The sequence below is a fragment of the Trematomus bernacchii genome, unplaced genomic scaffold, assembly GCF_902827165.1.
Source record: "Trematomus bernacchii unplaced genomic scaffold, fTreBer1.1, whole genome shotgun sequence".
Classification (NCBI taxonomy): Eukaryota; Metazoa; Chordata; class Actinopteri; order Perciformes; family Nototheniidae; genus Trematomus; species Trematomus bernacchii.
In genome coordinates, this window is record NW_022987564.1 from 18028267 (window position 1) to 18041293 (window position 13027).

The 13027-nt window shown below is 41.6% G+C and overlaps 1 protein-coding gene across 2 annotated transcripts in view; it reads left to right on the forward strand.

Moving 5' to 3' along the window:
- atp1a3a (ATPase Na+/K+ transporting subunit alpha 3a) overlaps window positions 1-11796 on the forward strand; it is a 28213-nt gene extending 16417 nt beyond the window's left edge. For both annotated transcript variants that reach the window (XM_034125019.1, XM_034125020.1), the window contains 14 exons: window positions 1109-1307; window positions 1553-1797; window positions 1911-2103; window positions 2210-2385; window positions 2674-2810; window positions 2985-3135; window positions 3836-4004; window positions 4816-4970; window positions 6324-6447; window positions 7528-7673; window positions 7854-7984; window positions 8844-8945; window positions 9188-9279; window positions 10524-11796. In XM_034125019.1, the coding sequence (XP_033980910.1) occupies window positions 1109-1307; window positions 1553-1797; window positions 1911-2103; window positions 2210-2385; window positions 2674-2810; window positions 2985-3135; window positions 3836-4004; window positions 4816-4970; window positions 6324-6447; window positions 7528-7673; window positions 7854-7984; window positions 8844-8945; window positions 9188-9279; window positions 10524-10552 (2049 nt within the window). In that variant the 3' untranslated portion in view covers window positions 10553-11796. The remainder of the gene's footprint in view (window positions 1-1108; window positions 1308-1552; window positions 1798-1910; window positions 2104-2209; window positions 2386-2673; window positions 2811-2984; window positions 3136-3835; window positions 4005-4815; window positions 4971-6323; window positions 6448-7527; window positions 7674-7853; window positions 7985-8843; window positions 8946-9187; window positions 9280-10523) is intronic.
- Window positions 11797-13027: the final 1231 nt, after the last annotated feature.

Below are 13027 nucleotides of genomic sequence, written 5' to 3' on the forward strand. Positions count from 1 at the left end.
TAAATGTCATCACACTTAACATTAGCGGACTTTTTTTTTTGCGGCAAAATTCCAAAATCCAATTGATAAATTGCATTGCTTTTTGTCAAGGGAGCCCTTCTGTTGCTAGCTTACGAGTCTACAAAAACAAATAATCACAGCATCACTCTATTGTAGATATTATGAGAAAATTACTTTTTCAAGTTTCACCCCTGTCTGATTGTGTGTTCAGGATGACGTTGTTTTGTCGTGTCTGCTGTTTGATTCTGTCCCTGCTACTTCCAGTGCTGTGCTTGGGTTTTTTCAGTGTGTTGTCATGTCTCTGTGCATCTCTGTGTGTACCTTTGTATTATATGTGCTTTAACATTGTCTCTGTGTCAGTACCTGTTTCTGTGGTGAAGGTGGTGGTGTATTGTCCCGGTCTCTATATCTCTCCTCCCATCTCCTCTCTTCTCTCCTTCTCCTAAAGCAGCTCCACATGTGTTTGTGTGTTTGTGTTCTCTCTCTCCATCTTCCTCTGTGTATGTCTCTCTCTCTCTTCCAGGCCAGTCGTGGTGCTGTCTGCAATGACAACGGCTAGCTAATGTAAAGATATTAGGCTAATGACTAGACAGCTTCATAGACTGAATTCGGCCTCCTCTGCTTTGCTAGTTCTGTTTGGCCCCGGTGTCTTGCCGTACTTGGCATGATGACATAATGCACCGCCGCTCTGCATCACGGCTTCACTCATCCGTGCCTTGTTTTTCTATTGCATCGCTGTTTGGGCTGTTTTTGTATTATTTGGTAAAGGATGTTTTGGTTTTTAGTGCATTTTGCTGTAGAACATGGCTAAAAGCAGGCTGAACATCTTCAGGTTTCAGGGGCGGTTTAATTCATGGCTGTGGTTATTTGTTCCAGGTACAGTATGGCCCTGATGTGGCTGCTTATTAGCAGAAGTTGGTACCTGGAGATGTTCATCTGTGCTGTTTAACACAGTTTAACACAGATACTAATTATCTCTTTCTCCTTTGGTTTGTTTCTCTCTCCACAAATTCTTTCCTACTGTCATTCCTTCCTTCTCTTCTTGCTGCTATTTCCTCTCTCCCTTTCCTCTGTTTCCTTCTTTTCTTTTGTCTCCCTCATGTCTCAGGTGTGCCTGACGCTGACCGCTAAGCGTATGGCTCGTAAGAACTGCCTGGTGAAGAACCTGGAGGCTGTGGAGACTCTGGGCTCCACCTCTACCATCTGCTCCGACAAGACGGGCACCCTGACTCAGAACAGGATGACGGTGGCCCACATGTGGTTCGACAACACCATCCACGAGGCTGACACCACCGAGGACCAATCTGGTGAGATTTCCCTCTCCCTCTTGTCTTCACGCAGCATGCCTTAAAACATCCTACAAATATTAAGAAACTCCAGCATCAAAAATAAAAATCTGGCATGCAACAAATTAAATGGTATCTGCATTTTAAAACCATAAAGTAGAATAACAGAAGAATCTTTTTTTCGAAGCAAAAACAACTAACAGCAAGGTGTAGCTGAGGTAGCTTATGTGAATGAGATGAGAGTCTATAATTGTCTCATTCTCTAGGCTCCTCCTTCGACAAAAGCTCCGCAACATGGGTGTCTTTGGCCCGCATAGCCGCTCTGTGCAACCGTGCTGTGTTCAAGGCTGCCCAGGACACTCTTCCCATCCTGAAGCGCGATGTAGCCGGCGACGCCTCCGAGTCCGCCTTGCTGAAGTGTATCGAGCTGTCCTGTGGCTCCGTCAAGGCCATGAGGGAGAAGAACAAGAAGGTGGCCGAGATCCCCTTCAACTCCACCAACAAGTACCAGGTTTGTCCCCTTTTTCAACTAACAAACAATGCAGACCTACAAAGTGTTGTAGTGAACAGGTTAAAAAAACATTACATTTTTCTGATGCTCACACCTAAATCTGTTCCCATCAGCTCTCAATTCATGAAACTGAAGAGGGAAACGAAAACAGCTACCTGTTGGTGATGAAGGGAGCACCAGAGAGGATACTCGACCGCAGCTCCCACATCATGGTGCAGGGCAAGGAGCAGCCCATGGACGAGGAGATGAAGGAGGCTTTCCAGAACGCCTACCAGGAACTGGGAGGACTGGGAGAGAGAGTATTGGGTAAGGATGATAGAAGATTAACTAAGGTCATGATTTAGAACTCAGCAACTCCTGTATTTTAGTCTATGGTATCGTCCTTTTTGTAATTCATGTGTTTGTACTTCAGGATTCTGCCACGTGTTCCTGCCAGAGGACAAGTATCCAAAAGGTTTTGCCTTTGACGCGGATGAAGTCAACTTCGAGACGGACAACCTTTGCTTCGTGGGCCTCATGTCCATGATTGACCCTCCCCGTGCAGCCGTGCCTGACGCCGTGGGCAAATGCCGCTCGGCTGGCATCAAGGTGGGTACATTTCAAGTGTGGCATTTAAAGGCCCAGACAAAAGAAGAACCAAGCACCCACCTGTGTGCGACGGCTGGGGATGACTGGCACACACATTTTTAAGGGAATTTCATATCGTTTTTTATCAATAGTATTCTTTTCAATCCTATTTCCTCTTTCTTTCATTATTATTCTCATTCCATTTCCTCTATTTTACCTTTCATCTCTTAACTTGTTAGTAACTTTTGTCTATTTCTCCTTCCCTGTCATCACCTGCCTGTTTAACTTCTTCTTCCTGCTTTATTTCAGGTTATCATGGTGACTGGTGACCACCCAATCACAGCTAAGGCCATTGCTAAGGGTGTGGGCATCATCTCGGAGGGCAACGAGACAGTGGAAGACATTGCAGCACGCCTCAACATCCCTGTCAGCCAGGTCAACCCACGGTAAGACAAACTCAATGTGAGATTAGCCTCTCCTGCATAGCCATATACAGGATGGAATGGGACATTCACAATCATTTTTATACAGTAAGCGCTCGATGTAGGCTCATAAATTGCATCAATGTTATGTCAGTAGCTTGTCGTTAAACAAGTGTTTCCTTTATCTGTGTCATGTAGAGATGCGAAAGCCTGTGTGATCCACGGCACGGATCTGAAAGACCTCAGTCAGGACCAGATGGATGACATTTTGAGGAACCACACAGAGATCGTGTTTGCCAGAACCTCCCCACAGCAGAAACTCATCATTGTAGAAGGCTGCCAGAGACTGGTATATTAACTTTATGTGCACACACACACTCTCATATACATGTACACAGGGGGGTAAAAGTGCACCTGCAAACAAATGCATTTAATGAAAAGAATGACAGCATGGTTATTGTGCATCCTGAATGGGAGGGAAAGCTCTAAATCGTGTGTCCTCTTCTCTGTCAGGGTCAGTGGTGTAAAGTAACTAAGTAAGTTTACTCAAGTACTGTACTTAATTAAAACATGTTGTTACTTGTACTTTACTTGAGTTGTACTTCTACTCCATTACAATTCAGAGGGAGATTGTGTACTTTTACTCCACTACATTTATTTAATATCTTTAGTTACTTGCAGATTTTGAATAATGATATGAAATATAATCAACTCTTAATTCAGACTTTAGTTATCCTGGAGTGAAACTCACAACAAGCCCTGCAGTATACAAAGTAATACAAATTAGCTGCACCTTTACCAGTAGTGATAAACACATCAATGCATTACTTATTATAATCAAAACACATCATATATATTAAACTAAAATGGGCCAATCTGCATAATGAGTACTTTGGGTACTTTAAGTATATGTTGATGCTAATACTTTTGTTCTTTTACTTGAGTAACATTTTGATTGCAGGACTTTCACTTAACAGAGTACTCCTACACTCGGGTACTTCTACTTTTACCTAAGTATAAGACCTAAGTACTTCTTTCACCTCTGGCAGGGTGCCATCGTGGCTGTGACAGGTGACGGTGTGAACGACTCCCCTGCCCTGAAGAAGGCTGACATCGGGGTTGCCATGGGAATCTCCGGCTCGGACGTGTCCAAACAGGCAGCCGACATGATCCTGCTGGACGACAACTTCGCCTCCATCGTCACTGGAGTGGAAGAAGGTGAGGGACGATGCGTTCAGGGACAGTGGGAGCAAGAAAAACTGCCATGATGAAAGTTACCCAAATGGTAGAATCGAGGTAGAACTGCAAGGATTCGATTTTTGTCTTTCTTTGAACGACTTAACGATAAGTTGCCATCTATTTATTATTTATTAAATGTAAGGAAAAAATGTAACCTCTTAAATATAGACATTTCCTGCTTTTCTCTTCTTCATATCATTAAAGTGAACATGTTTAGGCAAGGCATTTAAAGAAATCCCCTTGAACATTCAGAAACTGGGATGGACATTTTTCACTGCTTTCTGACATTTTATAGACCCGCGATTAATTAAAAGAAAAATGGTCAGGTGTCATTGCCAAATTTGAGCTAAAATGTTTTTAGCGTCAGGCCTCACAAGAGTTAACCTAAGATTTCCAAGTTACAATCAGGTTGCACATACTTGTGTGAAATACTACATTGAGTAACAGACAGTACATTTTCAGTTAATGTATGAGAAAATAAATACATTTGAAATACTGTTGGCATAAAAAGATTTAGTATCTTAACATGTTCTTGTTGTTGAGTCTATTGTAGTCTTGTTTTCACCATGATAACAATATGTCATAATATTTAAAGGTAGTGGTGCAATGAAAAAATGAGACAATAGATATGATGGAATTACAAAAAGACATGAGTTTGGAGCATTAATTACTAGCTTTCTACTGCAAAGCAATGTTAATGAATGCAATGTTAATGAGGTACTGAGGTGTCCCTCGCGTTTATTATTTTTTGGGATGCACCTGTTTTTTTTCACCATCTTCTTCCTTACAGGTCGTCTGATCTTTGACAACCTGAAGAAGTCCATCGCGTACACTCTGACCAGCAACATCCCAGAGATCACCCCCTTCCTCTTCTTCATCTTGGTCAACATCCCCCTGCCTCTGGGCACCATCACCATCCTCTGCATTGACCTGGGTACTGACATGGTAAGAGACACGGACATACAAATATAACTGGACTGCGCCCACTGTAAACATACAAATAAACACTGTAGCATCATGTGCTTATATCCAGTCAGGCATTAAACATGCAGAAGCCACCTTCCAGCCACATGTGGCCCCATACACTCAGCTCTCTTTCATGCCTGATCATTGCACTCATGCATGCACCGTGAACCAGTAATGCTCAGCTGTACACAGACATGTGAACATGTCAGACAGGTTCTCAGCTGGCCAGTATATACATTTGACATTTGTCTCTATAGCATGCTTTAAATTGAAGTTGTCTGAAGTCCTCACCACCAGCTGCTCTTGCAGTAATAAGTAGTGTACCTTTCTTACTGTCCAAATGTGCACAATGTAGTGACTGCTTTTTCATCTTTTGTTTTCTTAGTTATGTTCTCTGTATTTTATATGTTTGTGTCATGTGTAACGTTGCTGCCTTCTTGGCCAGGTCAGCATTGAAAATGAGATGTTATCTCAATGCTTTTATCTGGTTAAATAAAAATAAAATACAGTAATGCCTGGTTATTATCCTCAGGGCAACGAGAAAGTTCAAAATGTTTCCACAAAATTAACACAATATAAAATAGAAGAATGAAATCTGGTAATATTCAGAATCTGCATAGAACAAGACACTGAAGGCTTCTAAATTCTCTAATTCCCCTCCTCGACTCCTATCCTCGTATCTTAGTCCCGCCCACAGGAGATGCGAGCGGAGGAGTCGAGGAGGGGAAATTAGAGAATTGAGAAGCCTTCACTGAAAACGTGATTTAATTGAAATAAGGCAGGTGACACTGAACACAAATTTAGAAATTAATTTCCAAGAGTTAAGGGAATTTTGGAATGTTGGGTTCATGAAAAAGTTGAGACAGAATAAACAGAAGAATAAATGGTAAAATTCTGAAATGACAAATTTGTCAGATGGTGCTCAGCAAAGAAGATTCATCATATTCTTTGTTCTGTAGCAGTAGCAAACAATGCAACTATTTTCATCTGCATGCACTCCACACTATCAACCAGTCAAATAGGCTAGATAGACATCAACTGTAACATTCATCACATGTATTACCTGTCACCTGCATCATCAATAAACATCCATCTGGAGACCGTGGAGCATCTCAATGAATTAAACACAGCCCTGATATTGAGTTCAAGGTTGTGCCTAAAGCGTATTAAACAAGACGGGCACTAGGTGGCAGTGTGTTACCAGACCAGTTTGTCATGATTGGAAAGTTAAGAATGTAAAGGGGGAAAAACGCATCACAAAGTGAATGCATTCAGTGTAAACCATCCACTTCTGATATAAAAGCACTAAAAGATGAATGTCTCCTCCGTCAGGTACCAGCCATCTCTCTGGCCTATGAAGCAGCAGAGAGTGACATCATGAAGCGCCAGCCCAGAAACCCACTGAGGGACAAACTGGTCAACGAGAGACTCATCAGCATCGCCTACGGACAGATCGGTAGGTGACACGTGTTCTCATGAAATGATAAGCAAGGTATTATGTGCTGTGAGGCGGTCATTATTGAAAAAAAGAACACCCGATAAGCTGATCATGGAGGCCGACGCGACACTAAACAAACTAACGACTGGACTCCCAATATCAATTGAAATGACAATGACTGATTCATTGACTTGAAAATGATCATACTGCTTCCGCTAAGAAAAGAAAACTCATCTTGAAATGAACGGCAGCACTGATGGAGGTTTTCTGTAACTCCAGGTCTGTTCACAGTTTTCTTTCCCACTAACAAGTCCTTAAACAATGCAGAGCCCACACCGTGTCCCTGTTACTGTTTACCTCTGTTGATTTATCTGACGTCAAACGCTCTGTCCCTTGATCCTCCTTAGCAACATTGATGGTATGCTTAGCAGTGGTGTGTTATTGATATTCATAACCTCTGGAATGTCCAAATTGTCCAATCAGAACTAAGCCGTGTATTAACACAAAGATATTGTCTTTCTGAACGCATATTGACACCGACATGATCCAACTGCAGTAACCCTCAAAAGTCTTTTTGCTGTAGGTTAATGATGACCTATTACGCACATTTTAATCCAATGAATTGTATTAACAGTCTTGCAGTTGTTTTAAAAAGTATATCATCTGACCCTAATATGCAGTGCTTTGTAAGGGATTGTAAACACTACTCACTACGTAGTACTATAACCAAATTAGTAAGTTGTGCATTTCAACTTAACGGAATAGTATGTGGATTTTGTTTACGAGAGAAATGAACTCATGTATAATACATTAGCAATAATGAAACACCAGCCTACTGGATATACTCAACTGTACCACAAAGCATTGGGTCTTTTCAGAGAAATTGAGCCAGGCATAGAGGTGTTACTGAGGTTACTTTATTATGTTTAATTAGAAAGTAACCAATTTGATTCCTAGTATGTGGTCAGTTTAAATGTTTGCTGCAACATTTTTGGAGATCAAAGAGCAGCCAACCTTGCCGTCAGTCATGTGATGCAGTCTCGTCATCAGTTTCCATGATTTAAAGGGGGGTATAAACTACAAACTCTGTTTCTGCAGGTATGATCCAAGCTCTTGGCGGCTTCTTCGCATATTTTGTCGTCTTGGCAGAAAATGGTTTCCGGCCGTATGATCTTGTCGGCATCCGGCTCAACTGGGACGATCGCTCCAACAACGACCTGGAGGACAGCTACGGGCAGCAATGGGTAAGAGTGATCTGACACAGGATCAGTGTTCTGCTGCTTCAGGGGCTCTGTGTGAGTGACCTGACGGAATAAAAGAAAGCATTAATACAAGTAAAAAAGCAACAACAACTTCAGCGTGTTGTGCCCACGACCATTTATTATCACAAATCGCATATATTGTTTGTTTGTTCCTCTGTGTAGACCTATGAGCAGCGTAAGATAGTGGAGTTCACTTGCCACACAGCCTTTTTCGTCAGTATCGTGGTGGTGCAGTGGGCGGACGTCATCATCTGCAAGACCAGGCGTAACTCTGTGTTCCAGCAGGGCATGAGGTCAGTCACACCGCTCTGAGGTTCATTCTAATTGTGTCTTTATCTTCAGCTTGTGATCACAGTACCAACTGTCTGGTACCTTCTACAACTTGAGTCAGTCGGTGCCAATGCATTAACATCGTGCGGATATAGTCGATATTGTTACCAAATGCGGATACTGCTGGATGTTCGTGGTGAAAAGGAACTCATTTGCATTTATTCAACTACTTTACTTATATTTTTCAAGTAGATTCATTTAGTATTTTTTATTGTTTGCTTCTTATTGCTACCTTTGCTGCACTATTTGCATTTAATTGTTCCCTTCTATTAATGATCAGAACATGTGATACAGTTGATATCAATGCAGTGCTCAGAGAACATACTTTTACTCAAATATTAGAATAATATACACCCGCCATCACTCTACTAATGCAGGTATTTGATCCGTAATAAAAGCAGTTCAATCTCAAGAGAAATGGGGAAGTGTTGGCAACTCTGCATTGCTTTATTTGTTGCAGTTTCCCACTGCTGTCACTAGATGTCACTAGAGAGCCAAGTTAACCTGACACACCTTTCATTTATAGCCCCAATCTATGGGATAGGTTATTATTGTTCCCTTTTTCCCCTCCATCTCGTCTGGTTCTTACCCGCTCTATCCTTTTGTTCTGCAGGCAATATTTAAGGTGCTAACACAAAAACCCAGATACTGATGCTGCTATAGCCTGCATCAACTTTGAAGCCATTTTATGATCCAAAAGTAGATTTAGATTCTTACTGATGTAGTCCTCTGTTTACGCAAGAGCGCAGAGACAACACATGACCCTTGTAGTCTTAAAGTGGCAGAAAACATCCCTCTCTTTGTGAACTTATTGTCTTGCAGGAACAAGATTTTGATCTTCGGCCTGTTTGAGGAAACGGCCCTGGCTGCTCTCCTGTCTTACTGCCCAGGCATGGACGTGGCACTACGGATGTACCCGCTCAAGTAAGCTACACATCAGTTTAATGCACATTTATATTTTCAGGGGTATTCAATTACAAAAGATTGTGTTAATGTCATGTAATTCAAGTTTGTATTCTAAATATGATATCTTAGAGGTCCTTACAGCTGCAACAGCAGTAAATACCACAACCTTTATAATACACAAATAAATCATTTGACTTTTAAGGCCGATTAATGAGTAGTGTGTTCTTCATTAATGTATCATTCCCTCCGTTCTCTCTCAGGCCCAGCTGGTGGTTCTGTGCGTTCCCGTACAGTTTCCTCATCTTTGTTTACGATGAGATCCGAAAACTCATCCTTCGCCGAAACCCAGGAGGTAAGATAACACGCACAGACACACTCATACCTGCAGCATGAAAGTTGCACACTTTGAATATTTACCCAAATAATCATTCAATAGAAAATAGTGTTAAATAGTTGTATTCAGGGTAGCACTATACTCAGGGTTGGGTTGTAACGGAATACATGTAACAGCGTTACGTAATCAGAATACAAAAATCAAGTAACTGTATTCAGCTCGCGTTACATTTGAAAAACGAGTAATCTGATTACAGTTACTTTCGTAAACCTGAAGTGAATACATTTTGGATTACTTATTGGAATTATTGGTGGAAAGATTTAATATATTCATTACTAAAGGTACAGCCGAAGAGATTTCATGAAGTGAAGGAGGTTTTCCTTCTATAAAACAGCTGTGGGCAGCAGATACTGTGAGTGTCACGGACATGAATTCATAGATCAAGGCAGACTGGTGCACACACTCTCCTGTTTTGCCAATCCGGTGCTTAAACAAATACACCCCTGGCTGAAATGTCCTTAAAATGAAGTCCGAGTTCGACATTTTAATTCATGTCCTGCCAACACTGGCAGGACAGAAGGCGACACGCCCGTTCTAAGCCGTGTCCCTCACTCCTCACATCCCAAGCTGCATCCCCAAAAAGTTTATTATGTTGTTACATGGTTTCAGATGTTATGTTTCAGTTGTGCTCTTGATAAGCCATTAAAACAGTAAAAACACGTTCAGTTTCCTTTTGCTTTTTGTGTCTCCTGTTCACCAAAACATACCCATCTGTGATGGAAAAAGAAAGTAATCTAAAAGTAATCTAAAAGTAATCTGAATACGTTACTTTTTTAAGACACGTAACTGTAACTGTATTCGGATTACTTTCAGAGCCATGTATTCAGTAATCAGTAACTGATTACATTTACAAAGTAACCCTCCCAACCCTGACTATACTACAGTACACAAATATATATTTCTCTCTTATTATTGTGATTAATAATATACATTTTAATTACATTCCAGCGTGGATTTTACTGGGTGAAAATAAGTCAAATGTAAAGGGAAAACATATAAGTTATACATTACAAAGATAACCAAATAATCAATCATTTTTTTAGTACCGCTGCATCAGGTTACAACTTTTTAGGACTCATTTTAAAGTCCTAAATTACTAATTGTATTTTTGCCTTAATGCTAATCACTTGATTAAATGTGTTGATGAGTAACTCTTCTCTCTTTCTTGTTTCCCTCTTTTCTCTCTCTCTTCGTCTCTACAGGCTGGGTGGAAAGAGAAACATACTACTAAATTATCAAAACATCATTTACTTCTCAGCCGTTCTCCAACCCTTCTTCTCGTTCTCCCTCTCTTTCCTCCTTCCCTCCTTCCCTCCCCTCTCAACAACTGTTCAAGAAAATAACCTTTACTCCTCCTCCTCTCCATCACCATCCCTTAAAGTTAGAAAAAAACAACAAAACAACGCGCGGACCAACAACAGAGGAGGAGAGGGTTAGGGTCTGTCCCTGTCCTCTCTGTCCCTGTCCTCTCTGTCCCTCTGTCCTCCTGTGTTATCCAAAGTCTAAACAGCACACGTCTGCCAGTAGCACTGATGAGCCAATCGGATAAGTGCACTGTGAGCCGCGGCCCCTCTGCATACATGTCCTCAAACTGCATAAAGAATATGAGACAAGTAAAAAAACGATTCCTAAGTGGCGATTAGAGGGTGGTCTCTCTTTAGTTTTCCTGCCAGAGAGAAGCCACCCAGATGCCGCTCCTAAATCTCTGCCATTTCCTGCCATGCTCCATCCCTTCCTCTCCTCTCTTTCTCCTTATACGTACGCACTGCCAATCTACTACTGCCGTTCTCCCTCCTCCTCCTCCTCCTCCTCCTCCTCCTCCTCCTCCTCCTGCCCATCAATAAAGAATCAATCTCACTATAAAACTTTACTCACGCCCTCAACAAGGTGGACAAAAAGCTCACTTCCTCTGCCCCATTCCCTGTCTCCCTTCCTCCCCCCCATGTGTTATTTGTTGTTGTTTTCTATTAGACGACTGGGTGTTTTTTAAGAAATTGTTCCTAAAAGTTTTTTTTTTAAAGTTTGGAGTGGGTCTGGAGAGCTGCTCGTTTTCATTCAGACATGACAAAGCACACTGTCTCTCCCTCTCTTCTTTCTCTCTCACACCCTGACTGCCCCTCCCTCCTCACCCTGCCTGTTTATCTGTCCCTGTCTGTCTGTTGGTGAACACCGTGCAAACCCTCCGTCCTTGTGAACCTCCACCCACTTTGAATACCTGCCTCCTCTTATTCTCCCACCCTTCCTCCCCCCTGCCCGCACCCCCTCTCTTTCCTCAAACCCACCCCCCCAACCTCAACCGTGTTTAAAAATTACAATCTTACTGTGTCCTCGGAAAAAGAGAAATCTCTCTGATTTCATTATTTAAATCAGTGGAAATATAGAATAAGGCACTGTACCTTAAAGGTGGGGTAGGTAAGTTTGAGAAACCGGCTCGAGATACACTTTTTGTTATATTCCATGGAATGCTCTTAACATCCCGATAGCAATGAATATCTTACTGTAAGTGCTTTGACAAAAAATCCATAAAGAAATGTCATCTGTGGAAGCCGTAGTACTGTAAAAAGCACGATCTGAGCCGGCCCGGCTAAAATAACTGGATGGCCTACCTGCCTGTCAGCCTTCCATCTGTGCACAGACTTATCTCGTGCCCTCATTGGTCATGTGCGCGTTCGTGTGTGTTGGAGGAGGGGCTCTGTAAGGAAGTGGCAGATCTTTTCCGGTTGTGTATTTTCAAATTCTAGCGCACTCGAGCTGGTTTCTCCAAAATAACCTACAGTACCCCACCTTTAACTTGCCAAACAGCAGCGAAAACAAAAAAAATGAAATGAAATACAATAGAAGGATCTCTTTTTTTCAGCTTGGTCTCAAGTTTGTTTTTGTGTGGAGTTTTGTCAGAAAATTGAAATAAATGCTGTGACCAACTCTTATTTATGGCAGCAGTGTCAAGTCCTCTGTTTTCTACCACATCTCATGTCTACAAATATGCTGTTAAGTTAGTTTAGGCATTTGGTAAAGATGTTGTTTCTCTGAAAATAGGATTAAAGAACATTTTTCCAGATCATTTTCAATCTGTTATGGGCAACAGGCTCTTACACACATAGTACATTGAATTACTGCAGCATCCATCAGTTCAACACTCCAACACGACTTCAAGAACTTCTTGCAGGCATCAGATTCATATGTTCAGCTTTGTAGGTAAGAAACAACAGTCTCACCAAAGACAAAAGGTCCAAATAGTTTCATCTCTCTTAGCAAATGAAGTTTGCCCAGCTGTCGTGAAAATGTAGATGTTCAAATGTTCTTTCTTTTTAGCACCAACAACCTACGGTGTGTTCTCTTTGGCCACTTGGTGGCAACAGAAACAAGCTGTGAACACACTGATACAATATGAAAACTGTTAAGATGAAATGGTGAGCTCGACAGCTAACAGCTGCTTATGTACACATTATGCTGTTATGAAGCAATATGATCATACATTGAGTCATGTTCGTGCCCACCTGAAGTCCAATATTCAATCTTTTTTATCTCTGTTCTTGGTCTTCACCAACCTGAGGGAAAAAAGGCTTTTAGTTGCTAAAGGCCTACATCCACCTACTAATGTCCCTTACTATGTCCGACTGCTGTTGGATGCTGAACAGGTAGGTACATTCGGTTAAGACATTGCTATTTAAATACAATTAGTATGCAAATATCAATAAAGGACTTC